At 29.8% G+C, this 24,053-nt stretch overlaps 1 protein-coding gene across 39 annotated transcripts; it reads right to left on the bottom strand.

Moving 5' to 3' along the window:
- Positions 1–974: 974 nt before the first annotated feature.
- On the bottom strand, positions 975–18,146 carry LOC105258511 (cytoplasmic dynein 1 intermediate chain). Of its 39 annotated transcripts, none has more exons than XM_025412003.1 (14): positions 18,004–18,146; positions 17,417–17,540; positions 17,168–17,264; positions 16,155–16,260; positions 15,945–16,075; positions 14,114–14,251; positions 11,526–11,546; positions 7,569–7,616; positions 4,894–5,073; positions 4,644–4,800; positions 4,074–4,446; positions 3,762–3,993; positions 1,403–1,830; positions 975–1,286 (listed from the first exon to the last, which is right to left on the bottom strand). In XM_025412003.1, the coding sequence occupies exons 2-14, from the start codon at positions 17,516–17,518 to the stop codon at positions 1,125–1,127; spliced, it is 2,175 nt and encodes a 724-aa protein (XP_025267788.1). In that variant the 5' UTR covers positions 17,519–17,540; positions 18,004–18,146; the 3' UTR covers positions 975–1,124. The 39 variants fall into 39 exon arrangements, with proteins under 39 accessions (XP_025267788.1, XP_025267790.1, XP_025267789.1 ...); XM_025412005.1 differs by having other exon boundaries at positions 18,027–18,146; XM_025412004.1 differs by lacking the exon at positions 18,004–18,146 and adding an exon at positions 17,649–17,668.
- Positions 18,147–24,053: the final 5,907 nt, after the last annotated feature.

Genomic DNA, 24,053 nt, shown 5'->3' with positions numbered 1-24,053 from the left:
TCATCTTTATCTCATCTAAGATAAATTTATGGATTTTGATCTTTATCTTTATCTAGATAATTTTGAAATTATCTACAGCAAACACTGCTAATGGGCATAAATAAATTAATGAGAGAAGAGGAATGTATTAATGTACAGAAAATGATTAGAAAATACTTGGATTATTAATCAACAAGCTTTTTCCTTATCGCGAAGGCCACTGTTATCGTCATTCGTATTTAAACCCAATGCTAATTATCTCACGTTACGATGCGTCACGAGCAGCAGAGTGACGTCATCATGATGAATTACAAACAACCTATAATTATGAATGCGTTATTCTTTGTATATAAAAAATAGATATATGACGTAAAATAAATATATGTTATAGAAGCATAATAAAACGTGTGTCTATGTGGATTTTATTTGCAATATTATAGCATTTACAATAAATGATATACATTTATATTGACTTAAACGAAATATTACAAAAATGTTTCAATAAATATACATTTCTTAAAATAACGATTATTGCGAGAGATGAATGAATAAAATGAATTGTGTGAGCAAATTATGAGGATTATAAATATAAGGGATTATATAACCAACATATAGTTTAATGAGTATAGTATGAGTATAGTCCCAACAAATGTTGCACAAAATTCAGAGAATATTTATTTTTATAATTTTTCATCAATGGCTTTAATCTCCTGAATTTAGTATTATGTAATATATTATGTGTTGACAATATCTATAAATTATTGCGAAACATACACATACATATATATAACTTCTATCAACAAATTCCCTAAAAATCTTTTACAACTTAAATATTATTTACAAGTCTGATAATATATATTTAACTGATATATCTCTTATCATATTAATTGAAGATATATTTATATTCGAATTACTATATTAATATATTTAGCACATTTAGTATGTATATCTTTAAGCATTACGAATTGTTTTAATATAACTAATTTCTATCAACAGCAAAAAGTAGAAAATATTGGCGATTATCCATTTAATATTACATCTAATAAAATCATCACAAAGCACATTTTAATCAATATTTTATATGATTGCAAATAGAATTAATTTTACTAAGAAATTATTAAAATGATTAAACAAAATTATACTTTTTATCTCAGAGGAACTGATGAAATAGATGTCATAGATGTTAACGAAGACGGCCCAGAGTTAAGATTAAGTTTATCCAATTCTTCATCTGCTTTATTATTCTTTAGATCCTGTTGTGTATACAAAAACTTGTTCCATTCGTCAATCCTTGGATGAGCTAAATGCTGTTTTGAAAAAAAATAAAATATTGTCCTCGTATTGTCCTCGTAAACCTCAATAGTCAAATGTATATATCACCAGATTGTATAAATAAACAAGAAAAAATTTTCATCATACGTACCTCGGCAACATCATAAACCCATATTTTACCCGTGTCGTCTCCGACAGTGACGTGTAATCCGCTTGGCGTCCACGACACTCTGTTCAGAGCCGGACACCCATCGACGACAACACTAGCAGTAGGTACTTCGGTATCCTGGTTCAGATTCCACAAATCTAGCCTGCCTGAATCATCAACAGCAGCAAACAGAGCCGGGTGTGTCGGCGACCAGGCGACATCGTAGACGTAGTCACCGTTGTGTTCGAAAGAGTAGAGCGGCTTGTTCTCTTTAAGGCTCCAGAGTTTGATAGTCCAGTCGAGAGAAGACGTCAGGAACAGATGGGAGAAATCTATCCCGCCCTGTACTGCGTGTGCGCTAATGCCGGTGACCGGTCCCTGATGACCTTCGTACGTTTCTGTTAACCCGGCGCGGCTACCGTGTCGGCAGGCTATTCGACATTATATTGAAATTGTGTTGAAATTATGTTACTTTTCATTAAAAAAATATACACAATGTGGCATAAATATATAATATACAGGGTGTCTCAAAAGTCCCTGACCGGTCGAATATTTCATAAACTATGCACTTTAGAAAGAAATGTTTCAAACAAAAGTTGTATGGCTTGAAGGGGGCCATCAGATAGTGGCAATGATTTGACCTTGGAGAGTCATTTGAAGGTGACGTAAAGGTCACCTTCAATTTTTTAAATGGAACCTCCTATTTTTTATTACATATTCGTGTAGCTTATCTCGAGAGCTTTCCAAAACACTATAATATAATAAAGTATTTCTTCATTGAGTACTTTTCGAGTTATGAGGCTTGAAATCATTTCTTAATTTTGCATAAACCATAAAATATCTAGTAACATATTCATTTTTCGATTATCTTACTTTAATACTTTTATTTTCAAAATAATGAGAGGAATCAATTGAAAACACATAGTAAAGAAAACATATAGTTTAAAAAAAAAATATGTAATTGTTAATTACAAATTACATATTTTTTTTTTTTAAATAACTATGTTTTTTCTTTACACCAATTGATTCCTCTCATTATTTTGTACATAAAAGTATTAAGGTAAGATAATCGAAAAATGAATATTTTATGATTTATGTAAAATTAAGAAATTATTTCAAGCCTCATAACTCGAAAAGTACTTAATGAAAAAATACTTAATTATAGTGTTTTGGAAAGCACTCGAGATAAGCTACAGGAATATGCAAAAATATATAGGATGTTCCGTTTAGAAGAAATTAAAGGTGGCCTTCATGTGACCTTCCAGTGACTATTCAAGGTCAAACCATTGCCACCATTGCCACCATTTTATAGCTCTCTTTAATCAAACAACTTTTATTTGAAATATTTTTCTCTAAAATGTTTTATTTTTTAGATATTCGATCGTTTCCAGACTTTTCAAAAATCCTGTATGTAAAATATGTATATACAGGGTGGACCATTTTAATCTATAATGGAAAATATCTCGGAATGTTGGTGAGATACAACAAAATGTTTTAGACAAAAGTTGTATGGTTTCAAGGGGGACATAAGATGGTGTCATTAGTTTGATCTTGAAGAGCCACCTGAAGGACACGCGAAGGTCAGCTCCAACTTTTTAAATGGGACACCCTATATGCTTTTGCATATTCTTGTAGCTCATCTCAAGAGCTTTCCAAAACACTATAATTAAGTTAGTTTTCATTAAGTACTTTCCAAGTTATGAGGCTTGAAATCATTTTTTAATTTTACATAAACCGTAAAATATCTAATAAACCATTCATTTTTCGATTATCTTACATTGATACTTTTATGTACAAAATAATGAGAGGAATCAATTGGTGTAAAGAAAACACATAGTTGTTTCTAAGAAAAAATATGTAATTTGCAATTAACAATTCCATATTTTTTCTTAAAAACAACTGTATGTTTTCTTTACACCGATTGATTCCTCTCATTATTTTGTACATAAAAGTATTAAGGTAAAATAATCGAAAAATGAATATTTTACAAGATATTTTACGGTTTATGTAAAATTAAAAAATGATTTCAAGCCTCATAACTTGGAAAGTACTTAATGAAAACTAACTTAATTATAGTGTTTTAGAAAGCTCTTGAGATGAGCTACAAGAATATGCAAAAGCATATAGGGTGTCCCATTTAAAAAGTTGGAGCTGACCTTCGCGTGTCCTTCAGGTGGCTCTTCAAGATCAAATTAATGACACCATCTTATGTCCCCCTTGAAACCATACAACTTTTGTCTAAAACATTTTGTTGTATCTCACCAACATTCCGAGATATTTTCCATTATAGATTAAAATGGTCCACCCTGTATATACAATATAGACAATTATATACATACAAATATATAATATAGACAATTACCTGAATAAACCGTTCCATCCTCGCTTCCCATGACGAAATTGTTAACGTCACCATGTGGAAAGGCCAAGCATGTAGCAGCAATCGCTTTCGATTGCTTCGTATGCAATTCTAATGCTTCCTGCGGTTGCGATAGCATATCCAAGCTCCACGAACACAATTTCCCATCCGTCGAAATACTGATTAAATTGTGCGCGTTTTGCGTTCCAACGACGCTCAAGCAGTATACAGGATGCTACAAGTGATAATTTCCATAAACAGTCAGGGAGGAGTTAACTGCCTAATGTGCATCTAGAAGTGTGATAAGTCACTTACAGTGTGCGCGGTAGCAGAAAGAGGAGTGCGTTGTATAGGAGTTCTCTTCTGCACTCGATTATCCCAAAGTACAATTTGGCCAGAATAAGTGCCGCCCAGGATCAAATTTGGATGGAATCTAGCAAACGTGGTAGACATAACAGGTGATTGACAATGAAAGATAAATTCAGGAGTTGTTTTCTTGAATTTCGTATTCCAAATTAGGCACACTCCATCAGGATCGTTCGGAGTGTCGTCGTTATTGTTATACGAAGCCGCTAAAAGCTCGGGGAATTGGGGCGACCAATCCATGGAGGTCACACAACGATTACGGGACCATCGTTCGCAGATAAACGAACGATTTAGCCAAAGTCGTTGATGACTCTTTTCGTCCCTGAAAATACAACAGTTACAATTCTGAACAATTGTTAATAATCAAACAAAATATATCTATAAAGCAGTTATAATTACAGCTTGTAGAAGAGAAGATTAAGAAGATTGAGAAAAATAAAATAATTTTTTAATAATTTTTTTAGATTAAGAAGATTAAGAAAAATAAAATAATTTTTTAATAATTTTTTTTATACTTACATTCCATCTTCACCGTCCATAGTACCAGTATAATCAGTGTAAATATCGACTGATTCGCCAAGAGCTCTCTCCACAATCCTACTAGTACGATCGAGAAATCGTTGGAAGTCTTCGGATAAGATAATCATCTGCTTCTCTTCTTCACTAAGTTCTCGTACTTTTGAAATTAATAGATTTTTTATTATTGGAATAATAATATTTGATCGTAATAAAAATTTTTTTATTGTTAGAGAATAATAATTTTATTCACCTTCTTTCTTAGGTTTTTCTTTCTCTTTCTCTTGCTCTACTTGCGTCACGGCAGGTTGGACTTCCTTAACTTGCGGTAATCCGTGAGGAAGAATTCCAGGTGGAAGCTTACTTTGGAAACCATCCATGTGCGGCAAGCTATTTTCTTCGTCTTCAGCTTGGCCATCATCAAATGTCAAAACTGTGGTGAATAAGCTGATTCCTCTCTACCCTAACTTTGATATAACTAACTATCTAGCTACTGATCTACCTATATTTACTTAGTTTCGAAAATATTCTAACGAATTTATCGAATCTTTCAGAGATGCTGTGCTTTTATTTAAAAAAGAAGAAAAAAATTATTTTATAACAAATATAAAATAAATTGAAAAGTATTCACAAAGCAGCAATTGGTCATTTTATACACATATCTATGAGAGAAAAACAACATTATACATTCTCTACTAATTCATAAGTCCTAACATTATTTTCTGTAACATTTTTATATTTGCTTTTTTTTTTAATTTTAAGTGCCACAATTTACATGCCAGCATATCATAAAAAATGAACTCGTGCTCATTTCTTTAAAACAGGGTAATATATTTCTTAATAGCTCTAACTTGCAATCTTCAACAACAAAACTTTTTTTAAGGAACAACATTTAAAAGCATTGATAAATGCTACATGATTAATATACCATGCTAAAAAAACTTTTTATAAATGAAAACAAAATGTTATATATACATAAAAATGTGAACCTAGATGACGTCAAAATTAAACATATACAGGGTGTTTCATTTTAATTTCCCCAGGCAAATATTTCGGAAAATAATGAAAATTCGAAAAAATGTTTCAGACAAAAGTTGTATGGTTTCTAGAGGGACATAAGATGGTGCCATTGTTTGACCTTGAAGAGTCACATGAAGGTTACGTGAAGATTATTTTGCATTTCTTAAATGGAACAACCTATATATGTTTGCATATTCTTGTAGCTTATCTCGAGAGCTTTCCAAAACATTATAATTAAGTATTTTTTCATCAAGTACTTTTCGAGTTATGAGGCTTGAAATCATTTCTTAATTTTATATAAACCGTAAAATATCTTGTAAAATATTCATTTTTCAATTATTTTACCTTAATATTTTTATGTACAAAATAATGAGAGAAATCAATTGGTGTAAAGAAAACACATAATTGTTTCGAAGAAAAAATATGTAATTTGCAATTAACAATTCCATATTTTTTCTTAAAAACAACTGTGTTGTTTTCTTTACACCAATTGATTCCTCTCATTATTTTGTACATAAAAGTATTAAGGTAAGGTAATCGAAAAATGAATATTTTATAAGATATTTTACGGTTATGTAAAATTAAGAAATGATTTCAAGCCTCATAACTTGGAAAGTACTTAATGAACTAACTTAATTATAGTGTTTTGGAAAGCTCTTGAGATGAGCTACAAGAATGTGCAAAAATATATAGGGTGTTCCATTTAAGAAATTCAAAATGACCTTCATGTAACCTTCATGTAACTCTTCAAGGTCAAACTAATAAGGCACCACCTTATGCCCCTCTAGAAACCAACTTTTGTCAAACTTTTGTCTTTTACAACTTTTGTCTGAAACATTTTTTTGATTTTTTATTATTTTCCGAAATATTTGCGAAATTTTCCGAAATATTTGGGGAAATTAAAATGAAACACCCTGTATACGAAAGGTGGACTGCTTGTTGATAGACTACTCACAAATAAAACTGATTTTATATATTATATATTGGTATTACTTTATCTTTTCAATTATTTTCAATTTTCTCTCCACCCTTTGTTGACATGCAGTGAAATGGGACTATGTAAAGAATGGGGAAATGTAAAGAAAAATAAATGTGAATATATATTCTAAGTAATAAAAAAATATTGATTTCCCCTTTATCCGCGATTTATATGTTATTGATTAAACTGTTATCATATAAGAATCACGCATATAGAATGTGATAATTATATGTGAAGTTTCATCATTTCTTTCTCTTTTTATAGTATATTAATATTAATATTAATTTTGTAAGATAATGATGAACGATCAAAATTTGCGAAGATTAATGAACAATGAAATCGGAAAGAAAGTGAGTTTTGTCACGGCGATTCTATAGCTTTTTTTAAGTAATATAATAAACAAGTACATACAGTGTGAGGATATAAATTAACGCAACTTCCCAGGTCTCATGCAGTGCTAATTAAATTAACAGCTATGACACAATGACAATGAATAAAATAAAATAATCTATAATTTTATCACTTTAAAATTCTCGAAATAATAAAGAATTAATAAATGTATAATAACAAAATCTCTTAATTAAAGTGTCAAATCTTAAATATTATCAAAATTATTAGATATCAATTTGCAGTATAACTCACTGCTTTAAAAAATAACAATGCTATAAATTTATAATTTCTGCATGCACAATACTTAAAGCGAATTTATCTTAGGAACAGAAACAAGAAAGAATAGAAAATAAAGCATCTTGTCAAGCAAATTGTAACTTGGCGACAATTCCCTCCTTTCAGTGCAAAATATAAAGCAAAAACAACAAATTACAATAAGAAAGTTATTTTTAGGCATAACTTTGTGTAAGAATGTGAATTATGAACATGTCAGTGAAATAATTAGGTAAAGTGAATCATCCTTAGAGAGAATTACCTACCTGTAAATTCGTCCTCCCATTCTAAACCAGGATTTAGATTGTACTCGTCTTGAAGGAGGGAAAAGAAAATGTCAATCAATTTGATATCTTATTTGCCGGAAGTTTGTAGGCTTTTTTAAATATTTCTCAATGAATATTACACAGACCGACAAAATTTGGCTAAACCTCAGACCCAGAAACCAGAATATACTTTTCCGAAGGTTTTCGACGCGCTGAGTTCAAATCCGAGGTCAGAATTTCTCTGGTGACTCAGGTTTTCGAGATATTCTAATCTAAAAGTGCCAAAATCACGGTTTTTCGAGATATTTGAGGTTATGTTACATCGCAAGATAATTCTTTTTCATAAAACCATTAATGGGGTCCGCAAAGACTACTCTTCCTTTAAAAAACATTTTGATTTGTCCGGATATCTTTTTTTATTTTTGAGAAATTGAATGTTCAAATTAAGTAGTTTGACATTTTTGATATTTGGAAATTGAATAGCATCAGATAAGTACAATATAATGTATGTACACGAAATATACATTTTTAAAAGGGTTTTGATGCACGCTGATTAGAAATTTGACATTAGTTTTGCAAATTTAATTTGTCTAAACAATTTGTTTAAACAATTTGTTTAAACAAACTATTGCAAAAATATTTTTTGAGAAATAAATGATTCAATCGGATTCTACGGGAACAAGCTCACCCGGAATAGTAATTCGGTATATTAAAATGAGTTTTGTTACAAACTAATTGATAAACAATCAATCATTTTCCAAATATTGAGAAATAAGTCGAACTACTTAATTTGAACATACGATTTCTCAAAGATAAAAAAAGATATCCGGACAAATCAAAATGTTTTTTAAAGAGGAAGAGTAGTACTTTCGGACTCCATTAATGGTTTTATGAAAAAAAATTACCTTGCGATGTAACATAACCTCTAATATCTTGAAAAACCGTAATTTGGGCACTTTTAGGTTAGAATATCTCGAAAACCGGAGCCACCAGAGAAATTCTGACCTCGGATTCGAATTCAGCGCGTCAAAAACCTTAGGAAAAGTATATTCTGGTTTCTGGGTCTAAATTTTGTCGGCCTGTGTTATTGATGCATAATGTACATGTACAAAAATTAAAAGTTACTTGAGTCTTTCGTTTCGTTAATTTAATTGTGAAAAATTTTTATTGTTACATCATTCTCGCAATAATATATTGCAATATAAGATTCAAATAACTTCTTTTGATTTTTTGTCATGCAAAGTACATCAACAATTGCTTAAGAGATTTGAAAATAAAAATTGAAATTATCAAATCATAAGATATATATGTATATATACACATACACAAGCGTACAATATTCCCATTAATAATTATGTTTTAAAACATTGATGCACTCTAAGGGAGGCCAATTCCAAATCCATTATTTCTCAATATGCATTTTGACAAAACTACTAATAATTTGTTTATAAGAACTTTGTTCTAAATTCTTCTACTTATATTTTCAAAATATATTTTTTTGCACAATGCATTAATGTAAAACATGATAAAATATTTTTCGGAAATAAAATATATATATATATTTTATGTCAAAAAACTCAATATTAATAAATCTCAGAAAGAAGTTCGGAAACAACTAAAATGTAGACAATTAAGGGATCATGAAATTGAAATGATTTAATTTAATATAACATACTGACATCTCCGACTTAAATAAAAACTATATATTTTTTCCAGTTTTTCAAATTAAAATATTTGGAATAATAGTTACTTTCTAAAAAAATATATTGGTAACGGAAATAGATCTGCCAACATTATGAAAAGAAATTCATCACGCTAAGAAATATTCACATGTAATATGCATATCATTTCTTGAGAATGCTGTACTGCTGTGCTGAGATTTCATATATAATTATTTTTTTTAGATATTAATTTACTAATTTGCTACGCGTCACCCTCGTGCTGTTAAAAAGCAATATTCTATAATCAAGGAACATTTTATAAAAGGGTTCCTTTTTGCCACTAAAAGCTCAAGCAATACATCATTATATAAAGTATTAAGATTTTGTGTTAGTAGACAAAAAATTTATTAAAGTCAGTATATATCGAGAATAATGTTGTGTCTGATAGATTATTTTTTAAATTTAATTTTTAAAATTAATATCCCACAACACCTCAGTCTATAAAAATTGTTTACATGCAGTGTTTGCTGTAGATAATTTCAAAATTATCTAGATAAAGATAAAAAAATCCGTAAATTTATCTTAGATGAAATAAAGATGATTTTGCTTTTACTTAATCTAGATGAAAGATGAGATAATTATTGCGATAATCTAGATAATTATCTAGATATTTTTGTTTATTTTAGAAGATTATAAATATTTGTAAAAAATGTGACGCAGATTATAAATGGGATATTAAAATCATAAACACATATTCTTTCTCTTTTCCTAAAGAATATTTAAATAATAGCAAAAAGATATATAAATAATATGATAAATATTTATTTATTAATTTATATTTGTAATATATAATTTATATTTATAATATATTTATAATATATTAATAATATAATAATAATATATTTATAATATATTAATAATAATAATATAAAAAATATATTTTAGATATTTTAGATAGATTTTTAGAAGCATGCCTGGAAAACTTTTTTGCATAATGAAAACATCATCTTAGACAATTTTTAGATAAGATGACATATATTTTTCATCTAAGATAAAGATAAAGATACTTTGTATTTCTTCATCTAGTTAAAGATAAAGATAAGCCATTTCTTTATCTAGATGATTATCTAGATAATTTTATCTAAATACCAGCAAACACTGTTTACATGTTAGTAAGCGTTATGATACATATGTTAGCATTCCCAAAGAGATTTCAGATAATGATTGTAAAGTCGCGCCGAGAACTCTGGAAGGTGCGTTAAGTTGTGACAAGATTTGCCAATGGATATTTTCCTCAAAAGACATTCTGATATTCTTGGTACGTCACCTAAGATATATGTTGTCAAGAATATTATTAAAATAATTATCAAAGTTTTTCAACTTTCTTCATTTTCGTTTAACGGTTTAATAATCTTTGTCCTTTATCCTTATATTTCTTTGTCAATGTCGAAATATAAACAGAATATAATTTTTTCTATAACATGCCTATTGTGAAATTAATAGTATAGTTTGTAAAAGTAGCTTGGAAAATATTGCTAATCGTATTTAAGGAGCCAGAGATGTCGAAATAACCATCTTCAAAATTTATACATGCTCTGCAAGAATCAAGTATATGCAGATAGATTTGTGTCGTGTGTCCCCCTTCTCCGATAGCAGATTTCTTTATTCAATAGAGTCGGGATGTCAGATAAATATTTAGAAAATAACAGATATAATAAATAAGAACAAATGCACCCAAAAATATAGATAAATAACGAGAGGAAAAAGAGCTAGAAGAAATATAAAAGCGATCTGATAGCGCAAAAACCCGATTAGATTCTGGGTGGAGAGTTGTTTTTTTACACATTCCTGTATTTTTATAAGATTTTTCCTATTGAAAATGCCCAATTCGATAGAAGGATATTTTTTTTACTTGTTCTTTAAGCTTTAGGCTGTATCTATCCTCAAATAAAAGCACTATCAGTTATGTTGCGAATATATAATGAAAATCTTGGTAAAAACAATATATAAAACAATAACTAAAAATAATATATAAAACTATGTTCTTTAGCAAGCAAATTTGAAATCTAATTTTTCTTACCTTAATGCGTTCGTTTTAGTATAAATAATTTTGAATAGCATGTATAAAGTTGAATTGAATATCACGTCAATCTATTGCTAAAAATTAACAATCTTAATTCACATAACATTTTTTTTAGAATGCTCATTGCTTTAAGAGAATAATAAACTGAAATCAAGCTAAACCTAATTCTGAACCTAAAAATCGCTTTCAGAACCAAGAGAAATCATAACTTACCGTAATAGTCGAATGCATGAGCTGAGAAGGGGAGGGAAAAAAAATTGTATACTTAGTTACAATATATCATAAGAATGCACTACACTAATAATACCTCTCTACACTCAGATCATTAGTTTCAAATAAAAAATCGATAATAAAATTGTACAAGAGTTCCACAAAAGTATTGAAAAGAAAAAATTTAGTAGTTGTAATATGTTTGATAGTTTAAAAAAAGAATATAATTTATAGAGACGATAATATATATTCAGATGCAGATATATAATTTGTTTGTAAAAAAATATTAAAAAAGTAAATAGCTATAAATAAAATTAAAATTTTATCTTAATATGATTAAAAAATGCTGTATATCTTGTAAAAAATGATTATGATAATGCTGAATGTAGTTAGGTAGATGTAATTTTGTAAGTTCTTATAATGTGCGGTGCTTCTCGATTCCTACGTATAAGAGGAAACGTACATATTCAGAATATTTATCATTTTTAGAGTAGTTTATCTTTGATGTTCAACACTTTCATTTAATAGCAATTACAGTGTCAATTAGTTATTGATTAATTATTATGGCAAATAATTTTAATTTTTTAAGCTATATTTAATAATAATAGATATTTTCGAATAAACAAGCTGCAATATCGCACTTACATCCCTTGTCACACTTATGCCCACCCTCTAAGTCTCTTTCAAAATTGATTTGCTTATTCTTTTTATTAGAATATGAAAAACAATCATCGGTAAAGCAAATAATAATTTTAGAAGCAATTATCTAAATAAATATTAGAAATACACGTTAGCAATTAGTATCTTATAAAGCATTAAAAGATGCAACATTAAAAAATATCATAAAAGGAATTATTTTGATATTTTATACATACTTGTCATAAATTATTAAAAATTGTTTATAGATTATCACATATTGGATTATTTTTATATATGTATGTGTACTGGAGAAATATTGATAATCGTCATTTTGTGAGTACAAATATCAATCCTCTGCCAGCATGCATCAGTCATGGTATAAGAGTTTTGTCAACATTTTATTTGCATTCCTAATTCATATGTTTTTCCAAAAAACCTAGAGTTAGGATGGCTAAAGTTAATGTGCTGTGTAACTTTATTTTTTTTCAATTAATTATTCTGTTAAATTACTGAAGCATGAGTAAGCTTTTTTATAATGCAACTAAATGGTCATCTGTATGTGGAAATAAAAGCATGAAACTTTCTAGAAATAATCGAGATGTGGACTTATTTGTTTAAATAATATCAAAATATATAAAAATATATATAATAATATAAATATATAAATATAAATATACAGGGTCCCACAAGTCCCGGACCGGTCGAATATTTCATAAACTATGCACTTTAGAAAGAAATGTTTCAGACAAAAGTTGTATGGCTTGAAGGGGGCCAGATAGTGGCAATGATTTGACATGGGAGAGTCATTTGAAAGTCACGTGAAGATCACCGTCAATTTCTTAAATGGAACTCCCTATTTTTGATTACATATTCGTGTAGCTTATCTCGAGAGCTTTCTAAAATACTATAATAAAGTATTTCTTCATTGAGTACTTTTCGAGTTATGAGGCTTGAAATCATTTCTTAATTTTATATAAACCGTAAAATATCTTGTGAAATATTCATTTTTTGATTATTTTACCTTAATATTTTTATGTACAAAATAATTAGAGGAATCAATTGATGTAAAGAAAAAACATAGTTGTTTTTAAGAAAAAAATATGTAATTTGCAATTAACAATTACATATTTTTTCTTAAAAATAACTATGTTTTTTCTTTACACCAATTGATTCTTCTCATTATTTTGTACATAAATGTATTAAGGTAAGATAATCGAAAAATGAATATTTTACTAGATATTTTATGATTTATGCAAAATTAAGAAATGATTTCGAGTCTCATAACTCGAAAAGTACTCAAGAAATTGACTGAAGAAATACTTTATTATAGTGTTTTGGAAAGCTCTCGACGTGAGCTACCAGAATATTTAATAAAAAATAGGGAGTTCCATTTAAGAAATTGACGGTGATCTTCACGTGACTTTCAAATGACTCTCCCATGTCAAATCATTGCCACTATCTAGCCCCCTTCAAGCCATATAACTTTTGTCTGAAACATTTCTTTCTAAAGTGCATAATTTATGAAATATTCGACCAGTTCGGGACTTTTGGGACACCCTGTATATAATTATATATATATATATATATATATATATATATATATATATATATATTAGCTGCTAAGACAGCAAATATAGTACTTACAATTACAAATTTCCACATACAAAATTCGTGTAAAATAGTTCCAATATAAAATCGATTATTTAGCAACTGACATGTAACCTTCATGATTCCTCGTTGTCTTCACATAGTTTGAAATATATGAAGAACGAAGAATCACAGTGTAAAAAATATGCGGAGCAACGTTTTCCAAAGCGCAAAGCACCCCAAAGATTCTACATTTCTTCATTTGGAATCTGATATATCTCTACCTCCACAATATATTTCTACCTCTATATTATAATGTCGTACAACAATTATGGAAGGGTAGTAAAAAAGTAGACAGAACATACATAGGTAGTTTGGTGCAGACCCACCTTTCCTGGGACGCCACCAGTCAGTCTCAAAGTAGCCTGCGGAGCAAGAGTGAGTTGGTGTTGTTGTTGAACAGGAGGAGTAGATGGTGTATGCAGAGGACGATGTGGACAGTCCTTGTGTCCAACACCGGATGAATCAATCAGATTGTATCGCAAGACAAGGGAATATGCGTATGTTTAATTAACACCGCAAGATCAGTTAGAAAACATATATAAAGAATTTATTTCATATATGTATCTATATATATTTATCTATATATACATATACATATTTCTTTAGCATTCCCCTTTAGCAGCATGTACTTCAATGTAATGAATAATGAATTAGTCAATTATTTAATAAAAAAAATAAAAAATAAAAAAAAATAATTTTCCAAACTAAAATTTAAATTTCATTTGAAAATAATGTTACATTATATTTTTTTACATAGTAAAGTAGGTGGTATAAAAATAAAATAGATAAAAATTATATAATTTTTTAATTATTAATTATTTATAATTCTCTTTTTATTGCCGGAAAAAAATTGAAATTAATAGTCAGCAAAACATATATATAAATATTCAAGAACTAACTGAATTTGCGGGTGTGTGTGTTATTGAAAAAAAAAAGATTGTATGTAAGAACGTTGCCACCACCAAAAGAATCATAATTTAAACCAAAGACATACCCAGACTGATTATTATACATATATAAACGTGTATACTATCATGTACCGATCAATATATATTTGTTACATATATAATTTAAGGTACAGTAAGAAGAAATACTATTATTTATTTTCAATTAAAACTAATTATAATGTTATGATATGTTGTTTACTTTTTTTATATTGGTTTAAATATATAAATAATCAGCATATATTTAATATACTAATTGATGTTAAATTAAATGCATTAATGTTTTAAGCAATTTTTTAAAAGTAATCAATCTTCGATAAATAGATCTTAAGTAACAATTAAAGCATTAAAGACAATACTCAATGTTATTTTTTAATGCAGAGTATTGTTTGAATAATAAAAAATTATGTAAAAGTGTTGAAAAATGTTAATCCTTCATAAATAATATGAAAAAAAACATACGAAATAGTAATTGCACTGCACTAAATTATTAAATTTATGTTTTGAGAATATGTAAGTTTCCTCCACTAGAAAATTAATCATAGAAAACAAAAAAGGTTAACTCAATCTTAATGTTATTTATCACTCAAAGAAAACTAAATAAAAAACTTGCACTTGTGTAATTTATTATTTCATTCATTTATTATTTATTTCATTTATAGTTAACACACAAGGAAATAGTGTTAAAACTTTAGTATGTGGTTACAAATTTGTAAACACAATGTTGCAATTGAAAATGATATGTATAATATACTCTCTCTTTTATACACCACCCACTTTACCATAGTCAATCATGTAAATTCCTCGATGTAAAAATTAATGTGTAGGTTGATGATATTTCAGTGATTTTGAAAAACACGCATTGTGAATGTATAAATTTATGTGTAGACTTATATTAAAGTAAATATTGATAATGGAATTATCTAGCATAAAATAGCAGCAAAGACATTGTTAAAAATTACATCAAAAAGATATAATAATATATATATATATCTTGTAATCAACTAATCATATTTCAAGAATTTTCAAAAATCATATTTTATTAATTCTATCAATATTTATGTCTTGAAATATTGTGAATTAAATATCAAGAAAACGTGTTTTCTAATATCTAAATGTTTCTTTGCAAGATTATAAGTGAGATGTAACACTTATGTGCTATAAATAAATAAGAGAAATATTGACTCACCGTCGTGAGATGTATGCGTTGTCTGAATTGTCTGCGTTTGCTTGCTGTAAACAACTGGTTCTTTCGGTGGAATGTTTGTATGTGCCACAGAAACGATTGTGAGCTCTCGATTCTTCCTTCGGCTTGCACTGCTTTGTGCCAGGACAAAAATATATAAAAATCGTTTTTAAAAATAAATATATATAAAAGATATTCAAATCATATAAATACCTTTGAGCAGAATTTATGCTAGAAGGTTGCAAACTGGCATCTGGTGTAGCATTGGCGCTTTGTTCAGGCGTTAACGAACTCATACTAGATAAACTAGATAGTACATCTAGAAATAAACAAAAATAAAGTGTTATATAAAGAAAAGCATATAATATGTGTGCAATCAAATAGATTATAATTATACAGTGTCCCAAAAGTCTCGGACCGGTCGAATATTTCATAAACTATGCACTTTAGAAAGAAATGTTTTTCCGACAAAAGTTATATAGCTTGAAGGGGGCTAGATAGTGGCAATGATTTGACATGGGAGAGTCATTTGAAAGTCACGTGAAGATCACAATCAATTTCTTAAATGGAACCCCCTATTTTTTATTACATATTCGTATAGCTTATCTGGAGAGCTTTCCAAAACACTATAATAAAGTATTTCTTTATCGAGCACTTTTGGAGTTATGAGACTTGAAATAATTTCTTAATTTTACATAACCCATAAGATATCTAGTAAAATATTCATTTTTCGATTATCTTACCTTAATAATTGTATGTACAAAATAATGAGAAGAATCAATTGGTGTAAAGAAAAAACATAATTGTTTTTAAGAAAAAAATATGTAATTCGCAATTAACAATTGATTTCTCTCATTATTTTGTACATAAAATTATTAAGGTAAGATAATCGAAAAATGAATATTTCACAAGATATTTGTAAAATTAAGAAATAATTTCAAGCCTCATAACTCGAAAAGTACTCAATAAAGAAATACTTTATTATAGTGTTTTGGAAAGCTATCGAGATAAGCTACACGAATATGTAATAAAAAATAGGGAGTTCCATTTAAGAAATTGACGGTGATCTTCACATGACTTTCAAATGACTCTCCCATGTCAAATCATTACCACTATCTGATGGTCCCCTTCAAGCCATACAACTTTTGTCTGAAACATTTCTTTCTAGAGTGCATAGTTTATGAAATATTCGACCGGTCCGGGACTTTTGGGAACACCCTGTTTACCTGATACCGGTGCTACACCCAAGGAAGACAGCATTGCGTCTATCTCCTTCCGCTGATCTTTATCTGTACCAGCAGCTCTGACAGTTGCCTCCTCTACCTATAATTCACAAAATTCATTTTAATATCACACTAATTTAATATCACAATAATTACATATATATTTTCATATATATATATATATATATATATATATATATATATATATGAACAATTATTTTTTATAATTAAACACTTATGTTTATCTCTTACATCTTTCTGTTCTTTTTCCCTTCTACGTCTTTCCTTTTCTTCCCTAATAGCTTGCAACTTTGCCTTCTTCCTCTCCAACTCAGCTTTCCGATCAGACATCATCTTGTCGTATAGTGATCAATACCTGAGAGATATATTACAAATTTTATATTACAAATTTTTTTATTCATATATTCAAGATAAGAGAGAGAGAAAAGAGCGCATATATTTATTTTCATAACAAAACGTGTACATTTCAGAAGGATATCAGTATATCTGCATTATAACTGGGAAAGGAAACAACGCCAATTCAAGCTCAGTTATTGATCTTTCGGCAGTGACGTCAACTTCGTCCAAATCATTAAGTCGGCAATGATGGTTAAATTTATGCGAACGATATTTTTTTTCTTGCTCAATCGTGATATTGCTCAAATTATTGTTCATAGAACGTACAGGACAAATTAATTGGTATTTAAGCTCGCGGTCGAACTTCGAATACTGAAATTGCAACTCGATCAAATTCGGGCGATGCCGATATAACGGCACTACTTACGACCTTACACGATTTAGATATTATGAAAATAAAGTAGAAAATGAAGATTTCCTACCTTCGTTATAAATATATATTTACGTGGTGACAAAATCGATGAAAAAGTATTTTATTCAGTCAAATCTACATTATTTTAATGACTGACGTGTAACTCCACAAGATTCTTCTCTGAGACAAACCCGTCTAACTGCTAGACCTCTATACAAGCTGTCAGCTGGCAGAAAAATAAATCGAACATTTCGTGCGCCATCTAACTGCATTTCCACTTTTTGGAAGCTTGAGGATAACCGCAATTTACTCACTGTTGATAAAATACTTACTTTCAATATGTCTAAATTAAATTGTAATAAACACTGTCATTATTATTGTACAATTGCAACAAAATGCCGCGATTAATTTTAATTACATTAGCTTTTTTTAGATATTCTTTCAATTTATTAGCTGAAAGTTAGAATTGCGATTTTTTTAGTTTCGCGAAATTTATTTTTTTATTTATATAATATATAATACTTATATAATATTATATAATTATAATTATAATTATATATTATATATTATATATTATATAATATTTATATAATATTATATAAATTATATATTATATATAATAATATTTAATATTATATAATAATTATATATTATATAATATTTATATAATATACATATATGTGTATATATATATACATATATATGTGTTTGAAAATATTAAAGTACAAATAAAATTTTTATTTTTCACAGAATAATTTATAAACGGAATCGTTACGTATGTGTATGTGTGTGTGCTTTTTAAATGAATATGTTAAGCAATCTAATCTCAAGCATTTTATAACAATCTAATTACATTGCTCAGATGTCGCTATCTCATATTATTGTAGATACATAATACGTACATTACATTTATATTTTTCTTATGTTTCTATGTGCTCTTTTAACATTAAAAAAATATGTATTCAACGCAATTATTTTTTTCCCTTCTCAGAGTTTATAGGTCTCACTTCGATTACATTTCAGGCTCTTAAAAAGGTCGTCAAAATGCTAATCCTAGGCGGCGAAAACCTAGTTTAACACATGCCCAGCAGCGTTTAAAAGTTACGTAATTCCGGTGTTGTTTTAGTACCAGTTCTTCAGTAGTTACAGTTACAGTCTACGTCTGAATGAGTTCTGACTCTTAAATTATTACAATGGTCATCTCAATATTACTTCAAAATAATTCATTAACTGGAACATATAAAATAATATTCAATCGCAGCGAATAATCCAAAATAAATCGAGGAAAAAATTATTTATATACCCTCTAAAAGTCAGTGTATTATCGCTGAAAAACAGTAAATAGTCATTGATTACAGCAGTTATTAGTACAGGACTGTAAATCAGTGATATTTTATTGAAAGAATCAGTTAATAATTTTGACTGTTTCAATCAGTACTATTTCTCAATATCAGTAATATTTCTTTCGTTATTGTCAGTAATATTAAATCATAATTTATCTCTCTATCTTTTTCATATAAAAATTTTATTTATATTTACTAAATATTTATTATATTAAAAATTTTATTTTATTTATATTACATGCATATTGAACTTGTTATTTTAAATAGATAACGAACAAATAATTTTCATTAAATCGCCAGACATTTATTTGTCCGACTTATAAAGATCGATTTCTGAAGCCTCTCTATTAAGATTGTATCAGAAATTAAATCAAAGTAATACTTCTAATTTTAATTGTCACTCTTTGCAAACTTTATATAATTCTTATAATTAAAATTAAATACGAGAGAGATAGCGATTGTAGCGGTAAATGAACGAACTAGCGATTACTGGTTTTACAGTAAAATTTACCGATTTTACAGTGAATTTTATTTTAACTGACCATAATCAGTGAGATATAAGATAAAATAACAAAAAAGTAGCGTTTCTACTGAAGATCAGTAAAATACTCACTGATTCTCAGTAAAATCTTATTTTATTGTTTAAATTAGTGATATTTTCACTGATTCACTTTGAGAGAGTACAGAAAACTGGCTATTTAATAAACAAAACTTCAATATTAAGTTGATTGAACAAATCTCGTAATTATTAGCTTAAAGCGAGGAAAGTATCTAATTGACTTAATATAAATGCGATTAATAAAAATTATCAATATATTATCAATATATTAATTAACGTATAATCTGTTGAATTAATTTAATTTTTTTTTCAACGAATATGAATCGCGTTTTCTTTATTCAAGTAATTTTTTTCCGTTCGCGCATTATAAAATTAAATTAATTTATGAATGTAATTTTCGACAAAAATTGAAATTTTTGATTAATAAAAATTATTTATTTAAGTACTTAATGTGCATAATATGACGAAGATTTTACGAGTCGATTTTATGACCGTATTTATTTCTCGCCAATTATTTCACGGAATGTGAAACGCGCGTTACAGACATACATAATAGCGATTGATGTAACACAAATAACATACTTTACCGTTTCCCCTCGCTGAGTGCTTGTAAATCTGCATTCGTGATTCCATTCGTTAGATTCTCAATCGGTCCGGCTACACGGCTTTCTAAATTGGTATGAGGGCTAGAATTCTCGGTGATCGCATGCTTTCTCCTCCCTTTTCACTCGTGCAAAAAAAAGGATAAAAAACGCGAAAAAAATTGCTCCGCGGGAACTTTCGTAATGCACCATGTAATATAGAGCAATTGCTTTTTCGTGGAAGCGGGTGCGGTGCGGCGCGCCGTCGAATCCGAAGGCTTAAGGGGTGCGGGACGAATGAAAGGGTGGGCGAGGGTGGTTTTCAGGATGATCGTGGAGGAACGGGCGGTAGCATCGAGACACACGATCAAAAAGAAACTTCTAAATTCAGCCACGCGAAATTAGCTTGACACTAATTCTACGGGGAGCATGGGCAAGGCTAAGAAGTCAGCCAGAAAAGATTGGCCTGCGAGGGAAGGAGAGAGGATTAAGGCGACCTCGCGTGATCCCTCATACCGACTTTGCGTGTCGAAGTCTGATTTGCTTTGTTGAATCAAGTGTACACGGGGGTTGTTCGCTCGGAAAGGCGAGGAGAACGAGATAGTAGTGCGGAGAGTCACCTCCTTCCTTTATCCATCCACCCGTTCTCTTCTTCTTCCCTCCCTTCATTTCTGCGTCGGCTCCGCTTCCATCATTTTCGTCGGCAATTAGATCGCCAATGGAAACTCGTCCGACTTGTCAGTCTCTCCACCGCTCTCTTCCGCGGGAGTATTTTAAACTGACGTTATCGCTGCCGGCTGACATATCAGCTGCATCTTTATTTAACTCGTTCATCAGATCGAATCCGTCCGCTTTGAATCGAACGAATCATCGATATATCATTAATTATCTACGTTGATCTCTAACGAGATCAGAAAGCAGATTGAAAGTGGACGTATCACAATAAGAATTTTACGGAGATATTTAAGAGAATCGTTAAAACTGTACTAATTATTTGAATATTTTTAATATTATTCAAATAAATACAGGATCCAAAATGTGCAATTTTAGATCATTCCTGACTCGCACTGAGAAAAATCGTTTGATTATACCAACAAGATGTATATGATTGAAGGCATTTTGGTTAAATCAAATAAGAATTTCTAGTTATCATAATAAGACTCGATTTTTTATAACTAGAACATTTAATAGATCTTACTATAAGGATTTGGTTAGTATTTTCTGATTGGATCTATAAAACTTCTTGTTATATTAATTTCTTTGCGGCGAGCCACTCTTCACTTAATTCGTATTCAATATTTGCCATGAAATGTATATAAAGAATTAGTATTAACATTAAATCCAAAGTATATTTTTTTTCTCTTACAAGCAGTAGTGCCAGAAAGAGGACGCTATCTCTCTGAATGTGTGTGTTTGAACTGTATCCTCTTCTTGCATCACTGTTTATCAATTTAATTTCTAACAAACTGAATTTAAAATAATTTATTCAATAATCTAGGTTGAATTTATCCAATAATCTTAATGGAATTCAAAATATTAAACAAACTTTTAAGATTAGATCGAAAAAATTTTAGACGACTTGGTGCTGGCGAGTTTAATATTATTAACCAGAAAATTTGATAATTTAATAGCAAGAAATTAATCAGATTCATCTGGTAATTCCTACAAGAATTCTGGTTTGTTCATTTTCCAACAAACATATTGGTTGAATCTACCAGAATTCTAATTAATGCAACCAGATTTTTTTCTCAGTGCAGTTTAATTTCTAACAAACTGAATTTAAAATAATTTATTCAATAATCTGGGTTGAATTTATCCAATAATCTTGTTGGAATTCAAAATATTAAACAGACTTTTGAGATTAGATCGAAAAAATTTTAGACGACTTGGTGCTGGCGAGTTTAATATTATTAACCAGAAAATTTGATAATTTAACAGCAAGAAATTAATGAGATTCATCTGGTAATTCCTACAAGAATTCTGATTCGTCCATTTTCCAACAGACATACTGATTGAATCTACCAGAATTCTAATTAATGCAACCAGATTTTTTCTCAGTGCGGTCTCACATTTTATAGTTTGTTTATAGTACTATAAGTCCGTAATAAAATAAGAAGGATGTTCAATTCTGATTCGACGGTAGGTTTAATCTTAATAGTTAATATATATTTCGCAGGTGTAATTTTCGCCAACGAGTTTCGCGGTCGATAAATAAAGATTTATCGAGCAGTAACAGCCGCAGAGACCATGTAGAGACGATAGATTCGAAAATTATCTCGCTTTGTGGCTTGTTCAATGGAGCCTGAAAATAATAGCTCATGGAACGTATCTACGATTATTTTTGGAATTTAACGTATAGAGGTAGATCGATTTATCGTATAGTGGCTGTCGTGGCTCTTTGCGGAAGATAGATGAATTGAAATTCTTTTCATTTCATCTTGCTTCGTCTATTTGTAATTTGGTTGAAACAACATTTTCGCGTAATGGTAACACAATTTTTTGTCTAGATTATATCTTTGGTTGGCAGGAGAGATAGACATCATCTTCGCATAAATCAGCTGCGCGGAACCGAGTCCACGTGGCAATTAATTATAGAAGTGCCATGCAACCGTCATATCTGGGTTGTCGGTTCAGAGCTCGTATGGCTTCACGGACGTGCGGTTTTGATATCTCTCAAACATTTCGTCAGATGAGCGGACATACTGCTTCGTATGTGTGTTTGTGTAAACATATATATGCATCTCTCTTTCTCTCTCTGTAAATATGTGTATATATGTGTGCTTATACCGTGGCAAGTGGCATCTACACGGATTCCCTTTCGCATTACGGCATTTCTGTTCATCGTACCGGAAACGGTATAGTCTGGTCATCTCTATCTTGTAGATCCCGCATCTTCTCTCTTTCTCCTTTTCTAGCTCTCTTCCAACAGATAAGTGGAAAGCTAGCAGGACGCGTAGGTCGAAGTTTTGGTGGATTTACGGAATCTCAAATTCGTACCGGCGTAAGCGGATCTGGCCTCTCTCTGGTCAAACGGGTAAAGGTCGACCTTGTCGCGGCTGGGCAACCAGCTTTTGCGGAATGAGACGGAGATGTCCTCCTTCACCCCTACCACAGATAGGAAAATACGAACGAGAGGACGAAGAGGATGGAAACGAACCCCACATTCGGCGCCGCAGACTACGACTGATGAACCACCTGGTGGACGCGCGTACCGCTTCGAAAAGCCAGAAAGCAAAGTTCCAGCAACCATCTTGCGTCCATTCGCATGGTCTCCGTCGCATTTCCCCTATCTCTTTCTCCATAAGCTTTTCAATGCTCTCAATCGTCTTCGTCGTTTCATCTCTTAATGCTTTTAACGTTTGTCCTCACGCAGTTAGTATGTAACGATTCAAATAATGGACTATTTGCGGAGATTTATCAGTGTCCGAGCAACTTGAGATATTCTATGATGCGTTTGCACTTTCGTGTGTTTGTAAGGGGATCTACAAACTGTGAAATTCATCCCATTTAGGGAGACCAATTCGATTGCTCAGGAAGATGTGCAAATATACAATTACACAGGTCTGCAAAAAAGGGGGTCAAAATTTCTTTTTAAGATGCAATAGTGATTTTTGCAATAGTGAATTTTGTGCGCTGA

This window comes from Camponotus floridanus, unplaced genomic scaffold, assembly GCF_003227725.1.
Source record: "Camponotus floridanus strain SB8 unplaced genomic scaffold, Cflo_v7.5 scaffold47, whole genome shotgun sequence".
Taxonomy (NCBI): domain Eukaryota; kingdom Metazoa; phylum Arthropoda; class Insecta; order Hymenoptera; family Formicidae; genus Camponotus; species Camponotus floridanus.
Note: the sequence above shows the minus strand (reverse complement) of the source record. Positions and strands in the feature narration are given on the sequence as shown.

What these genes read in the sequence shown, in the direction of transcription:
- LOC105258511 (XM_025412003.1), bottom strand. Translation starts at nt 17,518, where the DNA reads ATGATGTCTGATCGGAAAGCTGAGTTGGAGAGGAAGAAGGCAAAGTTG. An exon ending in ATGGGAGGACGAATTTACAG is followed by an intron (nt 5,074 to 7,568) that starts GTAGGTAATTCT and finishes TATTCACCACAG; the next exon opens with TTTTGACATTTGATGATGGC. An exon ending in GGATGGAACGGTTTATTCAG is followed by an intron (nt 1,831 to 3,761) that starts GTAATTGTCTAT and finishes AATGTCGAATAG; the next exon opens with CCTGCCGACACGGTAGCCGC.